Source organism: Maudiozyma barnettii (genome assembly GCF_903064755.1).
Source record: "Maudiozyma barnettii strain CLIB 1767 genome assembly, contig: KABA2_03, whole genome shotgun sequence".
NCBI classification, from domain to species: Eukaryota; Fungi; Ascomycota; class Saccharomycetes; order Saccharomycetales; family Saccharomycetaceae; genus Maudiozyma; species Maudiozyma barnettii.
In genome coordinates, this window is record NW_024545240.1 from 778,821 (window position 1) to 803,449 (window position 24,629).

Consider the following 24,629-nt stretch of genomic DNA (forward strand, 5'->3'; position numbering starts at 1 on the left):
TATATTCGAGATGAAGAGAAACTACTTGTACTATTATATGCAAGGATATATATGTCATTAGAACTTAAAAAAACACGTTATGACTTGGGGGTCTCGTCGTTACCCTGTGAATGTTGGTCCTGAGTTACCTCCTGGGGATCCGATGTAACTGATCCCGGCGGTATAATTGCAGTTAAATACGATGGTATCGAGGACGGGCTTAATGCACCAGAAGAGGCACCAGCTGTAGTAACAACTGTAGATATGTCATGATGCGTATGTTGAGGCCCAGCGTTCGTAGTATGAAATGTCATTGACACAGGCAAAGACTGTCTCTTTGTGGCTGTTATTGTTGTTGTTGTCGTTGTAGACTTCGAAGAGTGTGACGAAGTCGAGGAGTTTTTCCTTTGACTATTCTGTTTCTTGTGATCCTTCACTACTTGTAATTCATCAGCTAATGGGTTAGTACCATTACGTTGGTATACTCCTGTGGAAGAAATTATTTGTCTTACATGTGATACCAGATTTAAAGCACTATTCATGTCTCCTTTACGTATAGCATCTTCCAACGATAGAATATAAGAGTTAGAGTTATCCGCCATTGTGGAAGGAGGGAGTAATTTAAACAAAGTCTTACTCATTTCATTGTATTCTGTTTCATAGAAATGTATATCTTCTTCAATCTTTTTAATATATTCCTTCTTTCTCTTTCTGAATTTGGAGGCAGCAACACGATTTCTTTCTAAAAACTCTTTCCTTTTTTGTTCTTCCTGTTCAGGGCTTAATTGTTCTTCAGTATCTTCACCCATAGTCATGATAGTACTATTATTATTACTATCGCTACTTGTAGATATTTTTGATGTCTCATTGCTCGGTTCAGAGAGCGATTCCCTCTTTATCTTTACTTGCGTAGATCCTGATATCGTATCCTTTTCATTATTAGTCTTAGTTTTCTTCTTTGACTTAGTAGTTGAACTCCTACTAGTAGAGGCACGTTTTTTCTTTATGGAGGTAGCCTTCTCTGCTGTCTTCTTACCATTACTTCTAAGAGTCGCCATATTGTTCTGTTGTTCATTCTTTAATACTCCCATTGGTAAAGTATTTGATGATGGAAATTGTGGGTGTGGCGATATACTACCACTGGCTCCACTACTACCAGCTGAGTCAATGGTAGTTACATTCCCTGAATTCACCTGTTTTGAACTTAAAGATGTTACCCCATTGAAAATTGCAGACATCCCAGGGGTAGAAGGTTGATTAACTCTACTATTATTGTTATTATTCCCACCAGAACTAGAAAGAGCTGGTAACAAAGGATAATTGAAGGAAGCCCCCAAGGAACCTGGAGTCAAACCTGATCTAATACTGGACTCGTTTGGCGTAAGGCCTGTCCGTGGTAAATACGATAAAAAGCTAGGAGCGCCTGCACTATTCAGTTTAGTACCGCTATTACTATTACTACTACTATTATTATTATTATTATTACTATTCATAAGTGATGAAATTAAGCCGACACCACCATCGGGACTTTGCTGAGAAGAAGGTTGTGGGTTGAAATTAGGCGATAGTAGAGGTGGTAATCGTTTAGATCCACCGGGAGTCAACATAGGGGGCGAGTGGATCACAGGACGTTGTCCTGAGAACAATAGAGTGGTGGAACTCGAGGATCCTAACGGTATATTTGGAATATTATTTGATCTTTGGAATCCTCGAGGTGCAGAACTATTTGAATTGTTAGTTCTTGGTTGGTTAGCGAGGTTCAAAAGACTGGAAGGTGATCCAGATACAAGTCCATTTGTATTACCAATCGGTAAATCGAATGGTTTCTTGGTAGAAGCGAAACTTTGTTCAAATGGATTTGGTTCCAAATTTAAGGACGACACGGGTTTACTTGGATCATTTGCTGTTGATGCTGTTGCAGAAGTAGCAGTAACATTGCTACTCGATGCAGAACCACTATCGGCAATAGTCATTATTATTGCTACCAAAACCAAATATAAAAATACGAGTTATTAAAACAAACAAACAAACAAACAAACAAACAAACCAAAAAGTAAAAGAAAAGGAGTCAAACACGCTAGAATAATCTGTTTCTCTCTCCAGTTATTCCGAATATATGTAGATAAACACTTACTCTCCACCCAAAAACCGTTTACAACCCTTATTGAGCCAGAATAACCTTCTTCTTATTATCTTTTAGTTCGTTGCCTCTTGTAGTGTTGGCTTGCTCTCCATTCAGCCTCCCAGAATGTCAAAACCCAAAAAAAAATTTCGTCATCAAAAAAAAGAAGTGAAGAAAAAAAGTATTTCCTAACGCGCTCTGCGGAGGTTTCACTGCAAAAAGCTGGATATCTTATTTTGTTACATACAGAATACAACTTTTACTATAAATGATTTGTTTACTGATCAATGCTATAAAACATATGTATTGGAGGTTGGAGGTTGGAGGTTAGAGGGTTAGTGGTGGGTATTAATGTCTATGGTAATATGGTGTCTACATCCACTGCAGTCTACTTGTTCCCGACCCAGAACTGGCCGTTCTCTCCCTTGTCGATTTGTCTTCTTAGTTGACGACTTAGTAGTACACCGGTCTCGTAACGCTCTTTAGTCTTGCGGTCGAGGTATTCTTGAAGTTTTGTTAATGCGACTTTTAGTCTCTTAGAGTCATCGATACTTAGGTTGCCTTTATTCACCATCCCAGTTAGGTATGAGATCTCCTTGGTCAGTTTCCCAGTCTTGTTACTCAGGTGGTCGTATCGTTGTTCCAATCTTTCTAGTGTAGTCTCTTCGGAGTCGATTGAACCAGTGGATATTGGGGAGATATTGCGTTCCGTTAAAGAAGAATTCGTGGAACCTACAGATATTACACGGAATGATCTGGATGGCAGACGTTTTGATGTGATACGTTCTATCATCGCGTCGTCTGCTATCGTAGGAGTTGTATCTGTTGTGTTATGACCAGTGTGTTTTGGAAGAACAATCTTGCTTGTATCTTTATCAACTGTCTCTGTATTCTCTTCACTGATTTCTTCCCATTCATTGTCATCATTAATATTATTATTCTCAGTTGTTGTTTGAGGTGCCACTGGTGCCACTACAGGTGCTTGCACTGTTTCATTACCCATCATCTCTGCTGCATTATTCACCTTTTCGATACCCTTGACTATTTTCTCTACAGAGGTTTCTGCTGCATTATCCATTACTTCATCTTTCGGTGTTATCTTGGAGTCGTTATTATTAACAGGTTCTCCTGCTGTGTCAAGTAAATTATCAACCATCTCCTCAGCAGCGCTACTAACACTTTTGGCTGCTGATATAACTTTTTCTAATGAGGTCTCTCCTACTGGTTCGTCTACTTCAGGTCCTACGGTTGCATCAATTGACGTATCAACCATCTCTTCAGCTGCACTTGCAATGCTCTTAGCCGCTGATACAACTTTCTCTAGTGAGAGCTTACCAACAGCATTCTCATCATGTGCCTGTGAGACTTTATGGGTCTTGCCGTCTACTACTTTGACTGGCTCCCCAAGACCATCATGTTGAGAATCGTAAATAGAATCCAGATGAACAGGAGCCTTTTGGACCACTTCGGCAACAACCTCATTCATCTCTAACTCGGCATTACCTTCTTCTTCTTCTTCTTCTTCTTCTTTTTTATTAACAGTATCAGTATCGTCAATCTCCTTACTTTGTTCTTGATCCTCATCGTTTGTCGTACCAAGTTGTAAATTGTCATCTATCATCTGGTTCATTTTGTCGATGTCCAGCTCGATCTGCGACAAACGCTTTTTGATTTTCTCTTGATCCAGTCCCATAATTCTCCCTAGTTTACCGTTACAATTTCAAGTTTCTCTCGATTACCTTCATTATAATGTTTAATACGAAAAGAACATCCCCTTTTCTTAAATAAGTTGCAACTTGTTTCAATTCCTTATATAATAAACAAAACCCAATTCCAGTTATTTATTTCGCGTCGATGATTATTTCTCTAATGCCGCGATCTTTTCAAATTTCTTCGATGTCATTAGGTGAATGAGAGAACCTAAAGGAATATGGATGGATCAACTTGAAAAAGAAGGAGGGAAGGGAAGGTATGAATATCTAACCAACTGTTTAGATCCTACCAAAGTAGTTATCGGTGTCTGTTATACTCTCGATTAATATCAACCTGCTACTGTAATGGATAGAGTGCGTTCCCTTATCGGTGGTCGAAGAAGGAATAACGATGGTAGAAATGCTCTGCCAAGAAGAATTACTCCTAATCGTACATCGACAGCTACTACTCACCAAAACAATAATGATGATCAGATGACGGTATACACAATCTCGGAAACGTTAAATGATACAACGACAATTACTGACCAGTCAGATTCAGAGACTCTAAACACTTACATATCTGAATCAGGTACCATCGGTGATATGCAAAGATTAGGGTATGTTAATAGATCCCCTCAATTTGATTCGATACGTGATATTTGTTTCGTATCAATTCTATTAACAAAAGGATTCTTTGCATTTCCAAGTCACGAATCATATAATCAATATTTATACAATAAAAGAAAATATGATAACTTTGATCCGATAACCGGACTAGGGGTACCTTTATTTCATGCGATTCCAGTTAATCTAATGAAATCGATATTTAGAACGAATAGAAGTGAACCTATTATGAAAATATTTAAATATGAACTACTAAAATCCACGGAATATAACAATATTACTACGAATAATCCAAACGTTCAAATCATATTTGATGGTACAACATATAAAATTGTAAAATACCTATTTTGTACGATATATCGAGAAAATGGTGTGACTCAATCAAAGAAGCCAAATTCTTCAAAGGACTCACAACTAGATCAAAACTCAAAGATTAAGCATACTTTAAAGTTTGATGATGGTTCGCATGTAGATATGTTCAATATTAATGGACGGAGAGATATTGATGCATCACTAGATGGATTGCCATTACGATGGTTTGGATTCTCTAGTTTTGCTTCACCATTTGGGTCGAATGATATTAAATTACTAATTTTAGACGATAATATGACAAATTTGATCGAAGATAGTAATTCTGAATCTAGAAATACTGACCCATCGAGTCAAATTAATGACACTAATGCCATATTAAGACCATTAGGCTATCTACCCGTGTGGGCTAAATATAGCGATGTAGATGACTCCTTATTACCAACTAGAAGGACTATACATTTAGCAAACTTAGAACTAAAAGAAGTTTCGAACGGTTCACAAAATCTTGGAATATTAAAAATTCCCCGTAATACCCAAGTTCTGACTTGCATGTGTATGCTGCTTCATGACTATGAATCAAGAAAAGAAAGGAGACATAACAGCACAAATGTTCCTGCATAGCGTCATAAATCCAAACACATTCTAAAAAATTAGCAATTACACATAAACATTCTTAAAAGAGGTTTATCCTATAATATTATGGAGATGAATCCTTATTATGCATTAATATATAATAATATCATAACAAAAACAATGAAATATTTATATAACTATTTATACGTTCCATCTTAACGACTCCTCTTTCGATGCGAATTTTGTTGATCCTCCATGTGATTATGATGATGGTGATGCTCATTATTGGCATTCCCATTCATCGGCATTCGTCGATAGCCATATGCCTTGTTGTACCATTTTATCATGTTTTTAGGTGGTTCTCCAAACACCATATAATATTCGCAAAACATACACATCGGTTGCTTTGCATCTAATAACATTGCAAAATTTGGAGGCTCTGATACACCATTACGCATTTCACGTCGTTGCACTTCACCATAATCATAGTCTAAATAGTGCTGATTCCTAAATGCAGATGGGCTTTGTTGATCATTTAATGAATGCTGATGCTGACGATAATGGTGCGGACAATATCCATCTTCGTGGTTATGATCATGATCATGATCATAATATGAATCATTATTCTCATGTATCCCATTCATATGTCCCTCTAACATATCGACTCTTTCACCAGGGTCCTCCCCTCTTTCATCATCTAGAGTCATGCGATACGTAGGGACTGCACCATTATCAATGTTACTATCCACTAATATGTCATGGGATTCTATATCGCTTGAACCTTCTTCTGTTATATTCAATTCATTTCCATTTACGACTGCATGTAATCGACCATGAACATCAGTGGAAAAACTTCCAGGTAAAACAGACTCTATCATTTCTGATATTTTCTTACCTATACCTTCAGGAACATCTTCCAGACCTTGCCTCTCGTAATCGAATATTATCTCTGCTTCCTCGCCATTTATGTGTAATTCAGGGTCTGGAAACTTTTCTTCCAGAAATTTATCCACCTCATTTTCATCTAGTACCAGATCGTGACCTGTTACATTGGAATGTACATGATAATTGCTATGATTGTCTATCTCCACAATATCTTCATCCTCAAGCTCTTCGACTTTTCCATTTTTAGTACCTTGTGGAGTCTTTTTATCTGTTTTATTTCTAATAACGAATTGCATTGAATGATCACCATTTTCAAATCCCTTGCCATCTTGTAATTGGTTGGATAATATCTTGGTAAGTGCCTTAACACCCTCCTGCATCATGATATTTATTGGAATAGGACCATCCTTAGATACTAATTCTATGGATGTGTTACCATTTTCGATATTTGCAGAATGTCCTTTTGCCATCTTCTGTTCTTGCGGAATTGTTACTACTCAACTATAATAAGTACTTTAAATGCTATTTTGTTATTTATTGTTGTTAAAAAATTATGTCACTAAAACTAATTTGTCGATAACTAGATTAATCTTTATTATATTTCCAGTTATGTGGAATGGAAGTACTTATATCTGTGGGTTGATTGTCCCATCGTTTTTAAAGTGTTATGTATGCTACTGTTTTGTTTTCGTTCACTCTTTGCCTCATTTCGCACCGTTTAAAATTTTCAATTATTATTAACATTAATTAATACATCAATACATCATAAAGAACATAACATAAGTGTATGATACAAGAGCATGTTGCGAAACCTGGCTTCGTGATTGATTAATAGTAAATAGTAAACCACAGATCGAAGATATATATAATTATGTAATATTTATAGTATACCAGAATATACAAAAAAAAACGTATAAAAATAGAGATTTTAAAAAACTAATTTCTCTTTAAAGTACGTTGCTTTTCAGCATTTTGTATAACCTTCTCATCGACAAATAAACCTTTACGTCTTCTAATATTGTTCATATGTCTACGAGCAATATTTTCTTTATCAGCAGTATCACCAAGCTCTTCCAACTCCTCTTCAGTAGTTGGAACCCAGAATGGATCGATATCAATACATTCAAAACCTGAGAACACAAGCTGTGGTTGAGCAGCACCCGAGGTTTTCTTTCTTATGTCTTCACTCAAACCGAAGGCTTCAACCACAGGAATCTCTGCTTCAATTTGGAAAAATGGAGTACCCTCTTTCATTTCTTCAGAAACAATCTTACCATGTCTTTGTTGTACCACAGCATATACTTTACCAAGGACTTCCACGGATGTTTGAATATCACATGTATAAATAGCCCACATAATTCTTGGCGACCAGTCGAGGAAAGATTCATGAATTTGATCTTTCGTATGGTTGATAAATCTACCAGAAAGATTTGGTATTTCAATTTGATAATGCTCATCTGCTATAGCAGAAATTTCATCTACCGTCATTTCGTGGATATCTTCCATTACAACAACCATACCTTGAACTGGTTCCTTAGCTAAAGGACCCTCATTAACCGATATTTGGAAACCATTAATAATGGGATCTGAGAATTCAAATTTACCACTACTTTTGTTCAGCAGACTTCCTAGCAAATTGTTTTCAGATACTAAGATGTTACAACCAACTCTTTTAGGACCTAGTGCAGCCACTTTGGACAAATTATCACCGAATATGTTTGCTAAATTTTCCTGTTTGGAAATTAACTCTTCCAATTTACTCACAAAAGTTGATCTATCTAGTATTGTGCTTTCAATAGTCTTCGGAACAGAATCATCATCATTATTTCCAAATATATGTCTGATCGACGATTCATGTCTATCTAAGAATACTGTGATGTCATTCTCTAATGGTATGGTTCTTAATCTAATTTTATACTTACCTATCAAAGATTCTACAACACCTCTTCCAAATACTTTATTCTTTGGAGGTCCCATATCACTCTCTGATATGAAAGTTTCTCTGTATGGAATAGCAGGCTCAGAATGTGTGACTTCAACACCAGCAAATCTGTCCTGTAAGTCATTTAGACATCTTTCCAGATGTAGTTCACCTGCAGTACATAAAATGTGCTCACCAGTGTCTGAAATATATACCTCCACGCATGGATCTGCTTGGTCAAGTAATTTCAGACCTCTTACTAATTTGCCCATCTCCGTTGGGTTGGCAGGTTCAACTGCCACACGAACAATAGGAGTACTGTTGATATTCACACCAGCAAGATTAACACCATTAATCCCATTTTCTATCAATGTACCATTCTTCAGAACCTTACCTGCAAGACCACCAATACCGACAATATTACCAGCTGGACAGTAGTCTAATGGAACCAACTCTTTCCCCATAAATAGATACAAGCTTGTGATTGTCGTGGTTTGAATATGCTCAGTTGGATTCTTTGGGTCATACTTAGGACCAAGTACACAAATTTCTTGACCTACCTCAAGTGAACCGCTATAAATTCTTGAAAATCCGATTAATACTTCATCTTTTTCATTAAATAAATCCTCAACGTTTTCATCTTCATAATCAAATGGATCCATAACACCAGTGTCATCTAATGGATTTTCTTCTTCGTACTCAAACATAGCACTCAAAGGATCATTAGGATCAATATCAGCTGGAACAAAATCTAAGTCGCCATCAAGATTAGCATCCTCATCCTCGTCCTGTTCGTATTCAAACCCAAGATCAATATTCATTGCTGGGGCCGCTTCTGTTACAATTTCAAACGTGTCATTGAGTTTTGGTACAGGTTGCTTCTTCTCACCAATATCTGGGGTAATGACAGTATCCTTAGCTCTTTTATAAAGGTCTTCATCCTCAGCCTCGGTACCCTTGACATCCAATTTACCCATATTTTCCAACATTTCAGCTCTCTTAGCGGCTTTTAAGGCTTCTTCTCTAGCCTTTCTACTTCTTTCCATAATTTGATCTGGCGAGACTTCTGCAGATCCAATCACAGGTAGCTCTTCCCTTGGAATAGAAATAATTTTGGAGACATATGCACATGCTGGACCATTTCTATCACAAGTGCTCATAGAGTCTAGCAAATGTTTATCAACATTTTCAGTATCAGTATCTATCTTCAAGATAGTATCTAATCTATTCTTTTGAGATTCTACAGGAGAAGGTAATTTTTCAATGACAGTCAGTAGGACAGCTGTACTGACAGGTAACCATTGTCCCATCACGTTCCTTAATAATTGTTTGTCATCCTTTGACCTAAGGTCACGAGGTAATAATTTTATGTTTAACGTATCTGTAATTTTGCTGATCTTTTCATCATCCCTTGCAATGACAATATTTTCGTAGATTTTCCAAATGTTATCGAGAATTAAAGATGTAAACAATGGCTTCAAATTCCTTCCTTTCAAACCTTTATTGTTAATAATTTTTTTGGTCTTTGGATCTAAATAGAAATCACCCCAAAGAACCTTTTGAAGATTTTCTCTTTTCGCACCTAGCTTTTGCTCATAAAATTTTGCCAATTGTCCAATATTGAAACCCCAACCATCAACAGCTGATGCAAAGATAACGTTATTGTTCTTAGGATGGAAATATATATCAGAATCATCTCTTTCAGTAAATTCAGCGTTTTCATTCTCTTTCAATTGTTCTCTCCATGAATAATCATCTAACTGTCTTTCACCAGCGAAGAAAGAACCCAAGACGGAATTAACTTGTTCTATTATCTTATTCAAATGGAGATAAGTCTCCTGAGGAGTCATTTGAAGTTCTGTAATTAGTCTGTCCATCTTGTTTAAAACCAAAACTGGTTTCAATTTCTCGACCCAACATTGTCTCAATACAGTAATAGTTTGAGAACACACACCTTCTACTACATCTACAAGAACTACAGCACCATCACATAATCTAGATGCTGCACTTACCTCACTTGAAAAATCAATATGACCTGGTGAATCAATTAAATTGATCAAATGTTCATTGACCAATGGCTCATCCGTGCCTTCTTGCTTATGTAAGACTCTGAAATACAAGGAAATAGCAGATGATTCCATTGTAATACCACGTACTTGCTCATCTGGTCTGGAATCTAAATAACGTATTTTACCGGCCAGTCTTTGCGAAATGATACCGTTTGATGCTAATAAAGAATCCGAAAGTGATGTTTTACCATGATCCACATGTGCAACTATACATATATTCCTGATACAGGAAGCATCATTTTGTAATCGTTTATAAGTATCTGGACCGACTCTAACCATTTTACAATATAATTAAATAAACTAAATATGATTATGTCGTTATTATACTGGTTTCTTCCCTGTTTTTATTAGAGTTATTCGTGTTTTAATTAATATAAAGTTTTGTCTTGATTGAGATATACCACCCAGTGTTACTATTGTGGAGCCCAATAATACCGTAATAAAATTCTCCTTATTTTTTCTACTTTTCGAACTACAGCGCGATGAGCTTAAAATTCTCTATGTACGTTAAATGAAAAATTTCAGTTACGGGTATGTAGATAATAACTTCGATGATTATATATCTAGAAAACCTTGTCATCATACAAAACAGGAAGTGCTCTATCAGCCAAGTATATCAATTAGAAACATATATACTGTAGAATTAACTTATCGCCAACCTCTCGAATTTCATTTATACGTATCTTCTATCAAATAACAAATGGTAATGTCAGCACAGAGAGAAATTACAACGGAACAGCCCATACCTGAACAAGATAGAATAAAGCTTCAAGAAAATGAATTAAATTTGAATATTGAAACAACTGAACCATTCGAGGAAAGTGTTTCAAATGACACTAACAAAGAACCTGAAGATTATTCACATTGTCCCATTTGCAAGACTGCTTTACAGAAATTTTTAATCCAACAAAATTATTCTCTAGTGATGTGTCCTAAAGATGAGTGTAATTACCCATTCAACCAAGAGCATAATATAGATAATATTGCTTATGTAGATGAAAAAGAGATTTTAGAAGTGGCCCAACAGAGACTCTCTTTGAATCCAAAATAGACCAAGATACAGAGAAAAGTTTCCGATATATACGGCTAAACATAACTACTATTGCGGACTGGTCCCCATATCACTGTGTTAGATATTAACTATACCACTTTAATAATTGAATGATATAGTAACCTAATGACAATCTCATATAGATATGTCTTCCATCCAATAACAAAAACAAAATCGAAATAGCAAACAGATGCAATGATAGAAATGTAAATATTTTCATGAATGGAACGGCTGAACACATTTTTCTTGAAGATTTTTTTGTTGGAAAATTTTTACAGAATAAAAACTATTATGACTGCTACTTTTGAACATCCGTACATCTATTAGTATTATGTGACAACCTTACATTTACCTGCGAACAATTATTTTCTACGGAATAATTTTTAATTTTTCAGCTTTTGAAGACGCGGTGAACTTTTTTTTAAACATATATTTTTCAATCACGTGCAGCGATATATCTTCCAATTCAGAGAATATGCAGTAGAGATATACTTTTCATTGAATTTCTAAATGAAGGGAACAGAAAGAGAAAAGTGCAACTCACCATTTTGAAATTCTTTCAATATTCAATTTTGGGCTACGCTCAGCCAACCAGATTGGACTAGCTGTTGTGCTAGATAGGTTAGACTCAATAAAATTTATCTCTGCCTGGAAAACTTTTGGTAGTTGCCATATGCTAAACCGATATTCTCTGTAAGGTATACCGTTTCCTTCCACGCAAACCTCATCATGGGGTTAGGAGGATGCCAATCTGTTCAATATATGTAAATTAAATATACAAATAGCATATATATGTGAAATAGATGTATTTATTAGAAGTTAATATTAATTCTTGTTAAAGAAACCAATACAAACTAATCAAACAGGCACAATGGGTATGTTACAACATGAAAATAATTATAAATTTGATAATATAGAGTTATAAAATTGATAAATATGGAAGAAAGAGAGATATATGAACAAAATGAGAATAAGAACTAATGTTAAACGGGGAATGATACCTTGAGGTCATTAGAGTCGAAATTTTATTAATTTTTTGAGAATTTTTTTGAAAGGTATGAGATGAGATGATTTATTAGATAATTGAATACTTTTATGGAACGGAATAAACGAAAGCATGGGACTTAACCAAGTACTGATTAATAATATTGTTGTAAAGAGTCACTATTCGAACTAAGATCAATATGACAATGAAATATTCTTGTTGATCGTGTTAATATACCACATTCTGAAATATATGTACCATCATTTATCAATACAGAGATGTTACAATCCAATAAATTTTTTGTCTATCATGAATACATTTATATGATCTATGGATTTGTGTTTTAAAAGTGTGAGAAATTTTAATTCCCCATTACAAAACTAAGAAGAACCAATTTACAATTTTTAATATTTCATAATATTGATTTTAAACATTTTCGAACTTAAATTGAAAGAATTCCCCAATATCATTACATCTTCACAATTTTCAAAACTCAAATATAAACTATCAAATTTATTTTCTAACTCCAACAAAGCAAATAATTGTTCTATTTTACTAACAATGCAAAATTTGTTATAATTTCTTTCGAATCGTCAATTTAAAGATTGATGCATATCAAATTATAACATATATTTTTATTTCATAACAGTTAACGTTCCAAAGACTAGAAAGACCTACTGTAAGGGTAAGAACTGTCGTAAGCACACCCAACACAAGGTTACTCAATACAAGGCCGGTAAGGCTTCCTTGTTCGCTCAAGGTAAGAGACGTTATGACCGTAAACAATCTGGTTTCGGTGGTCAAACCAAGCCTGTTTTCCACAAGAAGGCTAAGACTACCAAGAAGGTTGTTCTAAGATTGGAATGTGTCGCTTGTAAGACTAAGGCCCAATTAGTCCTAAAGAGATGTAAGCACTTCGAACTTGGTGGTGAAAGAAAGCAAAAGGGTGCTGCTCTACAATTTTAAACTTTGGAAAGAAATTATGTTATATATCTTTTATTTTTAATCATTTTTAACTCTCCATTAACGTTTTTTATTGTCAGTATGTATTAAACATTTAATAATAATAAATACTAAAATTTCAATTAATCAAACAGTTTAACTATCATGGTTTCTACGTATATAAACACAAAACCTTGTCGTGAATGCTCAATGTTATATCGAACAATGCATTATACTTAGTATGAGATCAAATATTTTATGATTGATTATATCTACAGATTGTTCTGTACTTTTTCCCTGATCTCTTTCTTCACTGAGAGCGAAGGAGATAGAAAAGGAAGAAAGAGAAAGAGAGAGGGAAAAAAAAACATAAGCGATACAATTTCCAGATCAAAAATAATCTATAGAAAATAATAGATCACCAAATATAAAGAATAATTTTTATTAAATTGAAAAGTTATTATATATATATATATACATATATATACTGATATACACGAGAGGTGCTGTTATTGTGAACGCGTCTTTATTTGATCAGTTTATTAAGTTATTATTTATAGAGAACTCCCTCCCCGTTTTATTTCTTTTAGGAATTTATTTATTGTCTATTTTGCTTAATAGAGGGTGATTTAATCGCGTATATTTGATTAAGAATATCAACACTTTCAATTGAGAAATATAAAGTGACTTGACTATGTTTAATAATAATAATGGTTTTGGCTCCCAAGGGAGTAATTTTCAACAGCAGCAAATGAATTACCAACAACAAAACCAAATGCAAAATATGGATCAAAATCAACAAATGCCAAGACCACCTGCAGCTAATTTTAGTAATAATTACATGAGACAGCAAGGCTCGCATCAATCCTTACAAGATGATATAGACAGACAAAACAGTAATAATATTAATAATAATAATAATAATAATAACCTGATGCATAACGGAGGGTTCACTGATGTTCCTTCGTTGAATTTCCCATCTACACCAACACATCAAAACAATTACGTGATACCGAACCAAATTACAAATACACCACCACCTGCCATGGCTAATCTCTACAAACATAACAACAATTCAAATAGTATGGTACAAAATAACGGAGGTAGTAATGGTAGCATAAGCAATATGAACCAATACAATTCCAATATAAATAATAATGTTAATAATGGTGTTATTATGGATCAGCCGGCAGCTCCATTCTCTCCAAGTGTTTATTCAAATGATTCTGATTATGGACAACCAAACTTACAAAGCAATACAAGTATTCATAGTAATCAATATCAACAACAACCACAATTCTTATATAATGAAGAACATTCTCATTCGCAATCACCTCAACAAAATAGTCCTGTCAGAAGTGTGAAAAATATACCAGTTCAACAGCAACAAATACAACCCCAGCAAATTCAGCAGCAACAGCAAATGCAACAACAACAGCAAATGCAACAACAAGGTCAATATAATGAAAAACAGGGGCAACCTAACGGAAACTACATGTATTTTGAAAGACGACCCGATTTACTATCTAAATCTACTCAAGATAAAGCAGCAGCTGTTAAATTAAAAATTGAGAATTTCTATCAATCTTCTGTCAAATATGCCATTGAACGTAATGAGAGACGTGTCGAACTTGAAGCTGGTTTAAATTCCCATGACTGGTCAGAAGAGAGAAAGAACAGACAACTAACATCTCTAGGGAAGAAAGAATCTCAATTTTTAAGATTAAGGAGAACCAGATTATCTCTAGAAGATTTTCAGACTGTCAAAGTTATTGGTAAAGGTGCATTTGGTGAAGTTCGTCTTGTGCAGAAGCGGGATACGGGTAAGATATATGCCATGAAAACACTTTTAAAATCTGAGATGTACAAAAAGGATCAATTGGCTCATGTAAAGGCAGAAAGAGACGTTCTTGCTGGTACAGATTCTCCATGGATTGTTTCGCTATACTATTCTTTCCAGGATCCTCAATATTTATATCTGATCATGGAATTTTTACCAGGTGGTGATTTAATGACTATGTTAATCAGATGGCAGTTATTTACAGAAGATGTTACCAGATTTTATATGGCTGAATGTATTCTTGCGATAGAAACCGTTCATAAGCTGGGGTTCATCCATAGAGATATCAAGCCTGATAATATTTTGATTGATATTAGAGGACATATTAAACTTTCTGATTTTGGTTTATCAACTGGTTTTCATAAGACTCATGACTCTAACTATTACAAGAAATTGTTACAACAAGATGAAACAAAACCACAAGGCGCGGGTGCTTCCACTGGTTTAACTAAACCTGGGCAACCTGGTGAAAACAATGGAGCAGATAACAAGAGTAATAGGCAAACAATGGTTGTTGATTCTATCAACTTGACCATGTCTAGCAGACAACAAATCCAAACGTGGCGTAAATCGAGACGTTTGATGGCATACTCAACTGTTGGGACGCCTGATTATATTGCACCTGAAATTTTCTTATACCAAGGTTATGGACAGGAGTGTGATTGGTGGTCGTTGGGTACTATCATGTATGAATGTTTAATTGGGTGGCCACCGTTCTGTTCTGAGACACCTCAGGAGACATATCGTAAGATTATGAATTTTGAACAAACGTTACAATTTCCTGATGATATTCATATCTCTTATGAAGCTGAGGATTTGATTCGTCGTTTATTAACACATGCAGATCAAAGACTAGGTAGACATGGTGGTGCAGATGAGATCAAAAGTCATCCATTCTTCCGTGGTGTTGATTGGAATTCAATTAGACAAGTTGAAGCACCATACATTCCAAAATTGAGTTCTATTACAGACACTAGATTCTTCCCAACAGATGAATTAGAAAATGTACCAGATTCACCAGCAATGGCTCAAGCTGCGTTACAAAGGGAACAAATGATGAAACAAGGTAATAATAATGCTCCAATTAAGGAGGACTTACCATTTATTGGGTACACCTATTCTAGATTTGATTACTTAACAAGAAAAAATGCTCTTTAATATATCTATATATTTAAACTGTTCGAAAAACTATAATAATATAATATCAAAACAATATGTAAAAGTTTCTTTTTTTCTTTCTTTATTCTATCAAAACTTCGGTCAATCATTTACTTAAATAAAATAAATCATTCTAATTAAGAACAAAATGTTAAATAAAGGGTGGGAAAAAAACAAACATTGTAAGACTAAATAAGATCCATGGAAACAATATTATTATAATTAATAAAAAGCAAAGTGTTAAAAAGATGTGCTTTCTTACAGCCTTCAAGTATATAATAGTTATGTAATATCATATAATAGAAAGTGTATGTTAATAATCTTATCATGATCTCTGTGATATATATTTTCAAAAATATAAGATCTGAAATTCCCTGCTTGAAGAAATACTAATAAACGTAACCTACTTAATAATTACTAACGTATATATGTTTTATTGACATCCATTACATGTAAGGGTCCTCTCCTCCCCACTCCCCCCTTAGAATCAAATAAGATTTTAAAGGATATATATCAATGAATGAAGAAAGTACCTAAAGAAGTAGTACTACCAACAATCTTCAAGGGAATTAAAATAAAATAAAATAGTTAGCTAAACCGAAAAATGCTACAATTACTGCAATAAAGAGATATAGGTAAACCCAAATTTCGTCCCAAAGAATATTTTCTTCAACATGTGTCAAGAACTCAAAAGTACTACGAACAAAAGATACTGATATATCAATAATGATATTACGTAACTCTCACTTGTACTTCTAAGGAGTTTCAGATATCTGTAAAGTTTTGCTGTCATTTCTGTAGGCCTTTTCTTACTTTTTCGTTTTTAGGTTCTCGTACTACATATATTAATTTACCAACCGTCGTTTTATCTTTACCGTTCATCTATTAAGTCAAGGAACATCTGAAAAGAAAAGAATAGGGGTTGAAATAAGACCAGATTATAGTAATGGCTCTATGAAATTCACCAGATATTAAAACATCCTATAATACTAATTTATTAAATAATTACTTTGTAAAAGTAATTACAACTTGCAAGAGAGGTTCTTGATTAATCAAACAGACCAATTTTTAAGAATCCATAAAATTTTAAATTTTGATTACGAATACCCTTAGTTAAGCACTACTAACAAATTAAACTAATAATTGTTGTTATACTTGAAATTTATTAAATAAGAGTCTATCTACTATATAGATATAATATTCCCGGCAGTAAGAGTGTAAGTATCTTTTAAAGATCAAGACTAACAAAAATATAAATAATTCGTACACTTATATTAACAATAACTTCAACTTCTTTATTGTCTGTAAGATAATATATACATATTTTTGTTATTGCAATCTTGCACATCAATGGATAATAGATAATACAATTATTTCATTTATATTATTTCTGTCCGACCTGATGAATTAGAAACAGAAAATGAGAAAATAGCTTCAAAAATTAACTCAATTATAAATTTGAAAAATAAACAAAAAAAATAAATATTTTTTTTTATGCGGGGAATTGTTTGTCTTCGGTTTTTGAGGACACAGAGAACGTACTGGGAAATTGTAAACAGTCCGTAAATAGTTATTCGTTGCCTAAAGTATCTTACTCAATTTCCAATTTAGGGAGCGCTTCCTCCTGATTTTGTCTGTCTTATACTCTTTTGTTACTTGAGATTTCCTAATTCGGAACAGTAATTAGGGGAGACTTATAATTTGATCTTTTAATTTTTTTATAAGGACCTTAGTATTTTCTTACTGTGGAGTTTCTATTCCACATATATATTTTCCCGGGCTGAATTTATTAATTATCTTGACCACTTTTTTAAGAAACGTCGTACAATTACTGATATTATTATTATGATTACCACAATAGGAAATCTCTGTTCTTTTTTCTTTTGTTTTTACCGCAAATTGAAAATATAATTTTCACTAAGAAAAATAATCCGCCAGTAAATAAAGTAGCTAACAAACTAATAGAATTTTATTCCGATGAGCAATGAATGGTAGTACATCCTTAATTCATATGCAATGAATGATTCCTATACCAATACTCTTTTACATTAAAACAGTTGACATAGAGGGATTAAAATGCAACTTTGCACATAACTTGAACTTTCTTTCTCTTGCTCTTTTGAGTTTGAGAGGTTAATAGTTTCTTCCTAAAATGATGCAAAGCCTACTTCATCTTTCGATTCATCATTTTTTAGTTACAACATGTGACAGGGGTTTTGTTTTGTCTTCCGAATGATAATCGAATTATTAATTCATAATGGAAGGGACAAGATTTTCTAACGATTTTGCGTACATTATATCCTTATTGTTTGGAACTGTTAAAGAAAGTTCAAATTAAAAGATGATTAAGATCGCTGTCATTTTTAACAGTAGCATCCTTCGCCTCGGTTCGTATTCAATACGTTTATTCTACCAACTTTCATCTTGTATACTGTTCCGTTCTCCGAGATTTGGTAACGTTTATAAAGGTTTACTTGACCTTTATTGCTCTTATTGTTTTATGTCCATGTGATGTAAACCTTTCTATCTTCTCTTCCCCCTTTTCAATTACGAATTTAAGTCCCTGTTAAAATTTTAATTTATTATTTATTTTGTTGTCGTTCCTTCTAGGAACTCAATTTGTATACAATTTATACGAATTTAGTAATAATTATTTGTTATGATAAGCTAAGGTTATCCCCACACCTCTTTCTTTCCTTAGTAAAAAAGTATTTCTTACTCTTTCAAATAACTTATTATAACACCATTCTTTTTCTTTTATTCTGATTCGATACTTGTTTAGGAGATTTCCTTGAAACTATTAAATGCTTAATTTTCTCTGTCATTTCAGCCCACTTTAACTTTTTATTTGCTTTAATCTATATACAGTAATAATGTTTCTGAGGGACTCTTTAAAATCTACTTTTTGCCAATAGACATCATTTGATTGAAACGATGAGGTTATACTTAGTTTTCGTCCTTACCTTCTACCGTTAATTAATTGAGGAATTTTTAATAAATCCCTTAAATTAATTGTTCTTATTATTTGTTTATTTTACTCAGTTATTGGAAAATTAAAAAATTGTTTAATTGGAAATTTTATTCATATATATAGGTATACTCTCTTACCTGTACAAATTGTATTTCTTTTAGTTATACTTCCTTCTTAATTTATTTACGTCTTTTGTAATTACTATCAGTCTTTCTTTTTATTTTTAATATTAATTCTTTATTAAACATATATCACAACCAACCACCACTACTATTATATATATTTAACAATGAAGTTCAGTGTTGCTCTAACCGCCTTACTAGCCGCCACATCCGTTGTCGATGCCTCTCCAATCGACTTTTTAAACAAAAAGAAGCACTCCGCCAAAGCAGCCTCCACTACTTCTACTCCAGTGATTGCCAATGCCTCAAACTTTACTAGTTTATTCAACATTTCTAACTTCACAAGTTTCGCTAACTCCAGTATTTTCACTAACACTACCCGTAACAACAGTACTACTGTTGAATTGCAAGAAACTGTTCAAATTTATGTTACTGGTGGTCATGTCACCCTAGACAACTCTACTATGAGTGCCTCTAACTGTACTAATGTATTAAACGAAACTAGTACTCTAAACATCACCCAATTGTATGATGTTGCCATTGCTGTTAACTCTACTCTAGGTTATAACAACACCAAGGGTAGTGTTATTGTCACTACTCAAAACAACTTAGAAGCTCTAGGTTTCTTTGCTGCTGTTGTCTTCGACTCCTGTGCTCCAGTTGTTGTCGGTACTAATGCCGATCAAGCTTACCTAGTCGCTAACGACACTGGTGCCGCTAACAGAGGTGCTCTAGTTGTCGATGTCGATGGTGTTATTTACTCTGGTATTTTCTCTCCATCTCTAGACCAATCTGCTTCTTCCATTCCAGTCGGTACCATTAATGATGAAGATGTCATTACTTGGTTCTTTGAACCATCTCTACCAGCCTTCATTTCTGAAAATTCTGGTTTGAGAACTACCTACACTAACTTCACCAACACTAATCCTCTAGAATACTCTCTTATTACTCCAGTTGTTCCAATTGTGTACGATGGTGGTTACAGTGAAGACTTAATCAACTCTGTTGCTTCTACCATCTCTGGTCTAGTTGTCATCTCCTCTGGTGCTTCAACTAACTCTTCTACTTCTCAATTGGCTTCTGAAAGTATCCCAGTTGTTTACACCGAAACCTCTCCATTAAACGTCGTCACTGCTGGTGATGTTCCAAAGGGTGCTATTGCTGGTAGTTGTTTGACCCCAGTTAAGGCTCAAGTCTTCCTAGGTATTGCTATTGCCAACGATGTTGCTGACGCTGCCTCTGTTGCTAAATTATTGAACTAAGAGTGAGAAATGACAAAATAAGTATTGGTACGATAATCTTTTATTTTAATACCCAGTTCCAATATTAATTTTCTAAGTTTTACTTCAAATTTTATTCACTTACCTTCTTTAATTCACTAATTTCATTATTCCCAATTAACTTCAACTTAATAATATTAGTTGTGGTTTAATATAACGAGAGATCATTTTGTTCTTAAATCTTCTTTTCTAGTTTTTATCATTCATTCCTAAGTGAGCTTTCAAGAACAGTAGTACAAGTTTCATTATTATAATATCCTTTGATGCATAATTAGAGTGTTTTCATTTTTTTATCATCATATTGTACTTGTTCTGTGGAAATCTCTTTTGTCTTCACAGGTATATACTTATACATTATAAAATCAAAAATAATGCCTTATTTGGCATTTTATTATATATTATATACATAATTAATAATTAATTTTATTTTTACTGTACTTTAAAAATTCTTTTTATTATTCAAAAGATTCATTATTATTATTATTAATTTATTGCGAACATATACATAAAACTAGAAAAAACTATTACAAACACATATCCTATATAAGTACACACAGTACAATCATGCGGTATGCAATTCAAAATAGCAAAGAGTAAAATTGGTAAAGGATGTAAAGAACTAAAATGATGGAGAATAATAGGAATAAGACCAAATTATTAGCACCAAACTTGAAAACATACAGTTCCTTTAATTGTTCCAAGTATTGAATGATGACCTTACCAGATAATTTAGATTCACCTTCGGTTCTAACACCAAAAGAGAATGGAATTTCACCAATTGGTTTGTCAGCTGGTAATGGTAATTTGGCCAACAATTCCAAAGCAATCTTGAAACCCTTGGAGTCAATGTCACCATCCTTAGCCTCAATTAGGTACTTCTTTTGCAAACCGAAGAACCCACTCATTGGATCAGAAGCAGTAGTCAATGGTCTAGCCATCATTCTAGCGGTAGAAGAAATGACTCTACGGTATAATGGCCAATCCTTGTCAATACCGACACCTGGTGCGTATCTGGTACCTATGACGAATGGATGTGTCTTCAAGTTGTCAAACAAAGATGGAACACTCTCTGGAGGATGTTGCAAATCAGCATCCATACAGATAAGGTAATCACCTTCAGCTTCATAGAAACCTCTTAAAACGGCAGAAGATAGACCACGTTCGGTTGTTCTGACAATGATTCTAACATTGTAACCTTCCTTTTTTAGTTCTTCAACTTCGTCAACGGAACCATCTTGAGAGTTATCATCAACAAAAATCAATTCTGTAGTTTTAGCACCATCGTTTCCTAAGGCAGCAAACAGTCTAGTGGTTAAAGGTTTAATGTTTAGCTTTTCCTTATAAGCAGGAACAATAACAGATTGAGTTACAGACATTTTATATTAAATATGTTATGAAATATTTTTGTTGTGGAATGCAGATCAAGATATAATTGAAAAAACTATAAAAGAATTAAGAAAAAAGAATAATTCCTTTGTAAATCATAAATACTGTAAGATCTAACCACGTAAGTTCATTGTTTATATAATTCTTTAATTGAAATATTTTTTTAAAATTGTGACAACGTTGCAAAAGTTTCGCACGCGTCTTAATATTATATAATTTTTTTTTTCAATCCTCCATCTATAATTACTGCAAGGAACAGAAACTAAAATGGTGAATTCTTTGAATTTATAGATAGATGGGTAAAATTATATATATATATATATATACTTTTAGAAGAATGAGGATTACTCTGTTATTATTCAGACCCTATATGAGGGTTTCTCTTTCTTGGTCGTATACTCTATCGTTAAGATCCTGCCCACGCAAGTACATTTGTGAGCTATGCGAGCAAATGAACTCAGTATGAGACTGCATTCGAAAACAACAAGTATCCTCATTGACTAGTACCGACATGATACTCTTTCCTTTCTTCTTCTTAAAATTCATTCTAAGAGCTCTATTTGGCGTCTAAGTCTTGCCCTATCCACAGAACGTTATTACATCTAATAAACACTTCTCCAATCTTACCTGCAGATTTGTCATTAACGAATTCCTCAGTGTCCTTTAATTGCACGTTAAAATAGTTATCAGAAGATACCAAAGTTCCCTTATACTTGGTATTGTTAAACTTCAGCGTCACCACAACACGCTTATCTATTAGATCTCTCAAAAATGGTTTTGGGTTCACCGGTACAAACTGTAATACAGAAAAAAGATAATGTCAAGGTGATAAGATATAATTTCTCATCTCATTACATCACATCGTAATATATCTGTTAGTAAATATATCATATTGTATCTCGAAAGAAGTTTCATACTTCTCTGTGACGACTTGGTTTTATGGCAAGTCATAAAAATGGGACAAATTGGATACATACATCTGACATAATTTCAATTTACTGTTATGTTGAACTGATCACTATTCTTGAATATTTGAATACTCTGAGTCTACCTTCAATGGTATATATATATGTTTCAACCACTTGTTCCTGTTACCGTTCTTTTCTATGTAATATTCAAATTTATTTTGAAAATGATACGAAAGTTGTCAGAATACAACGGACTGCGAGCGTAGTAAAAGTTAAACAAAATTGCTAGAGGGTAACAATCTTAATATTAAAGTATATGTAAGATAAGCTAGGCGGCTAACGTTACAAATTTATACATAAATAAATTCATATACATATATAGACGTAGACATTATATATATGCTAAACTTGCGCCAGTTTAACATCATAATTGGGCGTTTCTCCATCATACTCGTGTCTGAGCATAGCCCAGATTAAATCTGAAAGAATAGTACCTATCGCCAGAGCATTGACTAAAGAGACAGCATAGAAGAAGTTACTGTTACCAGAGCCTGACCCAATCCATAAGTGATAGAAGATTGGCGATAGCATGATCCCATGTATAAATAGTAACATTGCGAACACTTTGTAACGCATATATCCTGCAACTGGAACAAAGTAAGCTAAGAATGAGAACCAGAAACCATAATCTCCAAGGACTGGATATGGCTTAGTTAGGATTAACCATCCAAGTATGACAATCGACACATAGAAAGGTTGACCACAGAATCTGATAGTTAGTGGGATTACAAACGAGAAAAGAAATAGACCAAATGCACCTTTGAAAAATGGAATAAATTCTGTAAACATTTCAATAAAGAAATACCACCATATACCAAGGTTTGGAGTCACTATTTCAAAATTTAAGAAAACCATATAATTTGCTCTCAGGAAATTCCAATTATTACCATTAATTTTATATGAGATGAAAATCAAGAATACACAGTAATAAATGGCATAAAGTGTCAATCTGATAGTATGGTTAACCCTTTGAGATCTGGATGAGTTTAAATTTACTAAATTTACCAATGGGAATATTAAAAGGATTGGATATAACGATAAATAACCAGAGAGTGCTACGAAAAGTGCTGTTATTGGAATGTTTCCATTCATGGCCTGTACAACGGCGTTTATTATACACCAATTAGTAAATATAACTGATGATTTACTCAAACAACTCAATAAACTTAAGGGATTAATTGCATATATCAATGCTGGTAACCATGTTGGAATATTAACAAACAATTTGTTCTGTCTTTTAACTTGTGCAGTCAATTTAATAAATTGCATCAATATTAGACAATCAAAGAATATAAATAGATATTCGTGGTATGAAATTGGAATCCCTTGTAACGCTTGTAACAGTAATGGGGGGTGATGTACCACACCTCCATTGTAGTATCCATTATCGAATGTAATTGTGTTGGCCGATCCCATACCTAATACAAGTGCCTCCTTTAAAGATCTGTATGACGTCACTGGCGTAGAGAATTCGACGCTCTTATCGAGAAGACCCCCAAGGGAAGGGAAAATCCATAGACCCAACAGACGTAGAGTTGCACATATTGCACATATTGTCACAGAATTAAGTGCCATCTGAATTATATGTTTTGTGTTTAATTCTTTATTTGAATTGTTTCATTAGACTATGTGGGTTATAAAGTTCAATTGAAGTATACATCAATGACTACGTAATACCCTTAAATTAAAGAAATAATGAACAAATCGATCATCTCAAAGATATCAAAGAGAGAAACATCAACTTTCG

General features: G+C 33.8%; 12 protein-coding genes across 12 annotated transcripts; 5 read left to right on the plus strand and 7 right to left on the minus strand.

The window, feature by feature from the left end:
* Nucleotides 1-77: 77 nt before the first annotated feature.
* SKO1 (Sko1p) lies at nt 78-1,952 on the minus strand (the record flags this gene model as incomplete). The annotated part of the gene is made up of 1 exon (XM_041549811.1): nt 78-1,952. One exon carries the CDS (start codon nt 1,950-1,952, stop codon nt 78-80), a length of 1,875 nt encoding a protein of 624 aa, XP_041405745.1.
* Nucleotides 1,953-2,489: 537 nt separating this feature from the next.
* BNI5 (Bni5p) lies at nt 2,490-3,794 on the minus strand (the record flags this gene model as incomplete). Its single annotated transcript, XM_041549812.1, has 1 exon — nt 2,490-3,794. The coding sequence occupies one exon, from the start codon at nt 3,792-3,794 to the stop codon at nt 2,490-2,492; it is 1,305 nt and encodes a 434-aa protein (XP_041405746.1).
* Nucleotides 3,795-4,158: 364 nt separating this feature from the next.
* On the plus strand, nt 4,159-5,352 carry KABA2_03S07986 (uncharacterized protein; the record flags this gene model as incomplete). Its single annotated transcript, XM_041549813.1, has 1 exon — nt 4,159-5,352. One exon carries the CDS (start codon nt 4,159-4,161, stop codon nt 5,350-5,352), a length of 1,194 nt encoding a protein of 397 aa, XP_041405747.1.
* A 167-nt stretch (nt 5,353-5,519) lies between these two features.
* IBD2 (Ibd2p) lies at nt 5,520-6,659 on the minus strand (the record flags this gene model as incomplete). Its single annotated transcript, XM_041549814.1, has 1 exon — nt 5,520-6,659. One exon carries the CDS (start codon nt 6,657-6,659, stop codon nt 5,520-5,522), a length of 1,140 nt encoding a protein of 379 aa, XP_041405748.1.
* Nucleotides 6,660-7,125: 466 nt separating this feature from the next.
* Nucleotides 7,126-10,458, minus strand: RIA1 (GTPase RIA1; the record flags this gene model as incomplete). The annotated part of the gene is made up of 1 exon (XM_041549815.1): nt 7,126-10,458. The coding sequence occupies one exon, from the start codon at nt 10,456-10,458 to the stop codon at nt 7,126-7,128; it is 3,333 nt and encodes a 1,110-aa protein (XP_041405749.1).
* Nucleotides 10,459-10,879: 421 nt separating this feature from the next.
* KABA2_03S08052 (uncharacterized protein) lies at nt 10,880-11,230 on the plus strand (the record flags this gene model as incomplete). The annotated part of the gene is made up of 1 exon (XM_041549816.1): nt 10,880-11,230. The coding sequence occupies one exon, from the start codon at nt 10,880-10,882 to the stop codon at nt 11,228-11,230; it is 351 nt and encodes a 116-aa protein (XP_041405750.1).
* An 871-nt stretch (nt 11,231-12,101) lies between these two features.
* Nucleotides 12,102-13,181, plus strand: RPL42A (60S ribosomal protein eL42; the record flags this gene model as incomplete). The annotated part of the gene is made up of 2 exons (XM_041549817.1): nt 12,102-12,105; nt 12,865-13,181. The coding sequence occupies 2 exons, from the start codon at nt 12,102-12,104 to the stop codon at nt 13,179-13,181; spliced, it is 321 nt and encodes a 106-aa protein (XP_041405751.1).
* A 670-nt stretch (nt 13,182-13,851) lies between these two features.
* Nucleotides 13,852-16,155, plus strand: CBK1 (serine/threonine protein kinase CBK1; the record flags this gene model as incomplete). The annotated part of the gene is made up of 1 exon (XM_041549818.1): nt 13,852-16,155. The coding sequence occupies one exon, from the start codon at nt 13,852-13,854 to the stop codon at nt 16,153-16,155; it is 2,304 nt and encodes a 767-aa protein (XP_041405752.1).
* A 3,260-nt stretch (nt 16,156-19,415) lies between these two features.
* Nucleotides 19,416-20,510, plus strand: YGP1 (Ygp1p; the record flags this gene model as incomplete). Its single annotated transcript, XM_041549819.1, has 1 exon — nt 19,416-20,510. One exon carries the CDS (start codon nt 19,416-19,418, stop codon nt 20,508-20,510), a length of 1,095 nt encoding a protein of 364 aa, XP_041405753.1.
* Nucleotides 20,511-21,106: 596 nt separating this feature from the next.
* Nucleotides 21,107-21,904, minus strand: DPM1 (dolichyl-phosphate beta-D-mannosyltransferase; the record flags this gene model as incomplete). The annotated part of the gene is made up of 1 exon (XM_041549820.1): nt 21,107-21,904. The coding sequence occupies one exon, from the start codon at nt 21,902-21,904 to the stop codon at nt 21,107-21,109; it is 798 nt and encodes a 265-aa protein (XP_041405754.1).
* Nucleotides 21,905-22,470: 566 nt separating this feature from the next.
* On the minus strand, nt 22,471-22,900 carry SMX3 (mRNA splicing protein SMX3; the record flags this gene model as incomplete). The annotated part of the gene is made up of 2 exons (XM_041549821.1): nt 22,471-22,710; nt 22,892-22,900. The coding sequence occupies 2 exons, from the start codon at nt 22,898-22,900 to the stop codon at nt 22,471-22,473; spliced, it is 249 nt and encodes an 82-aa protein (XP_041405755.1).
* Nucleotides 22,901-23,224: 324 nt separating this feature from the next.
* Nucleotides 23,225-24,457, minus strand: GAB1 (GPI-anchor transamidase subunit GAB1; the record flags this gene model as incomplete). The annotated part of the gene is made up of 1 exon (XM_041549822.1): nt 23,225-24,457. The coding sequence occupies one exon, from the start codon at nt 24,455-24,457 to the stop codon at nt 23,225-23,227; it is 1,233 nt and encodes a 410-aa protein (XP_041405756.1).
* Between the last annotated feature and the right edge of the window lie 172 nt (nt 24,458-24,629).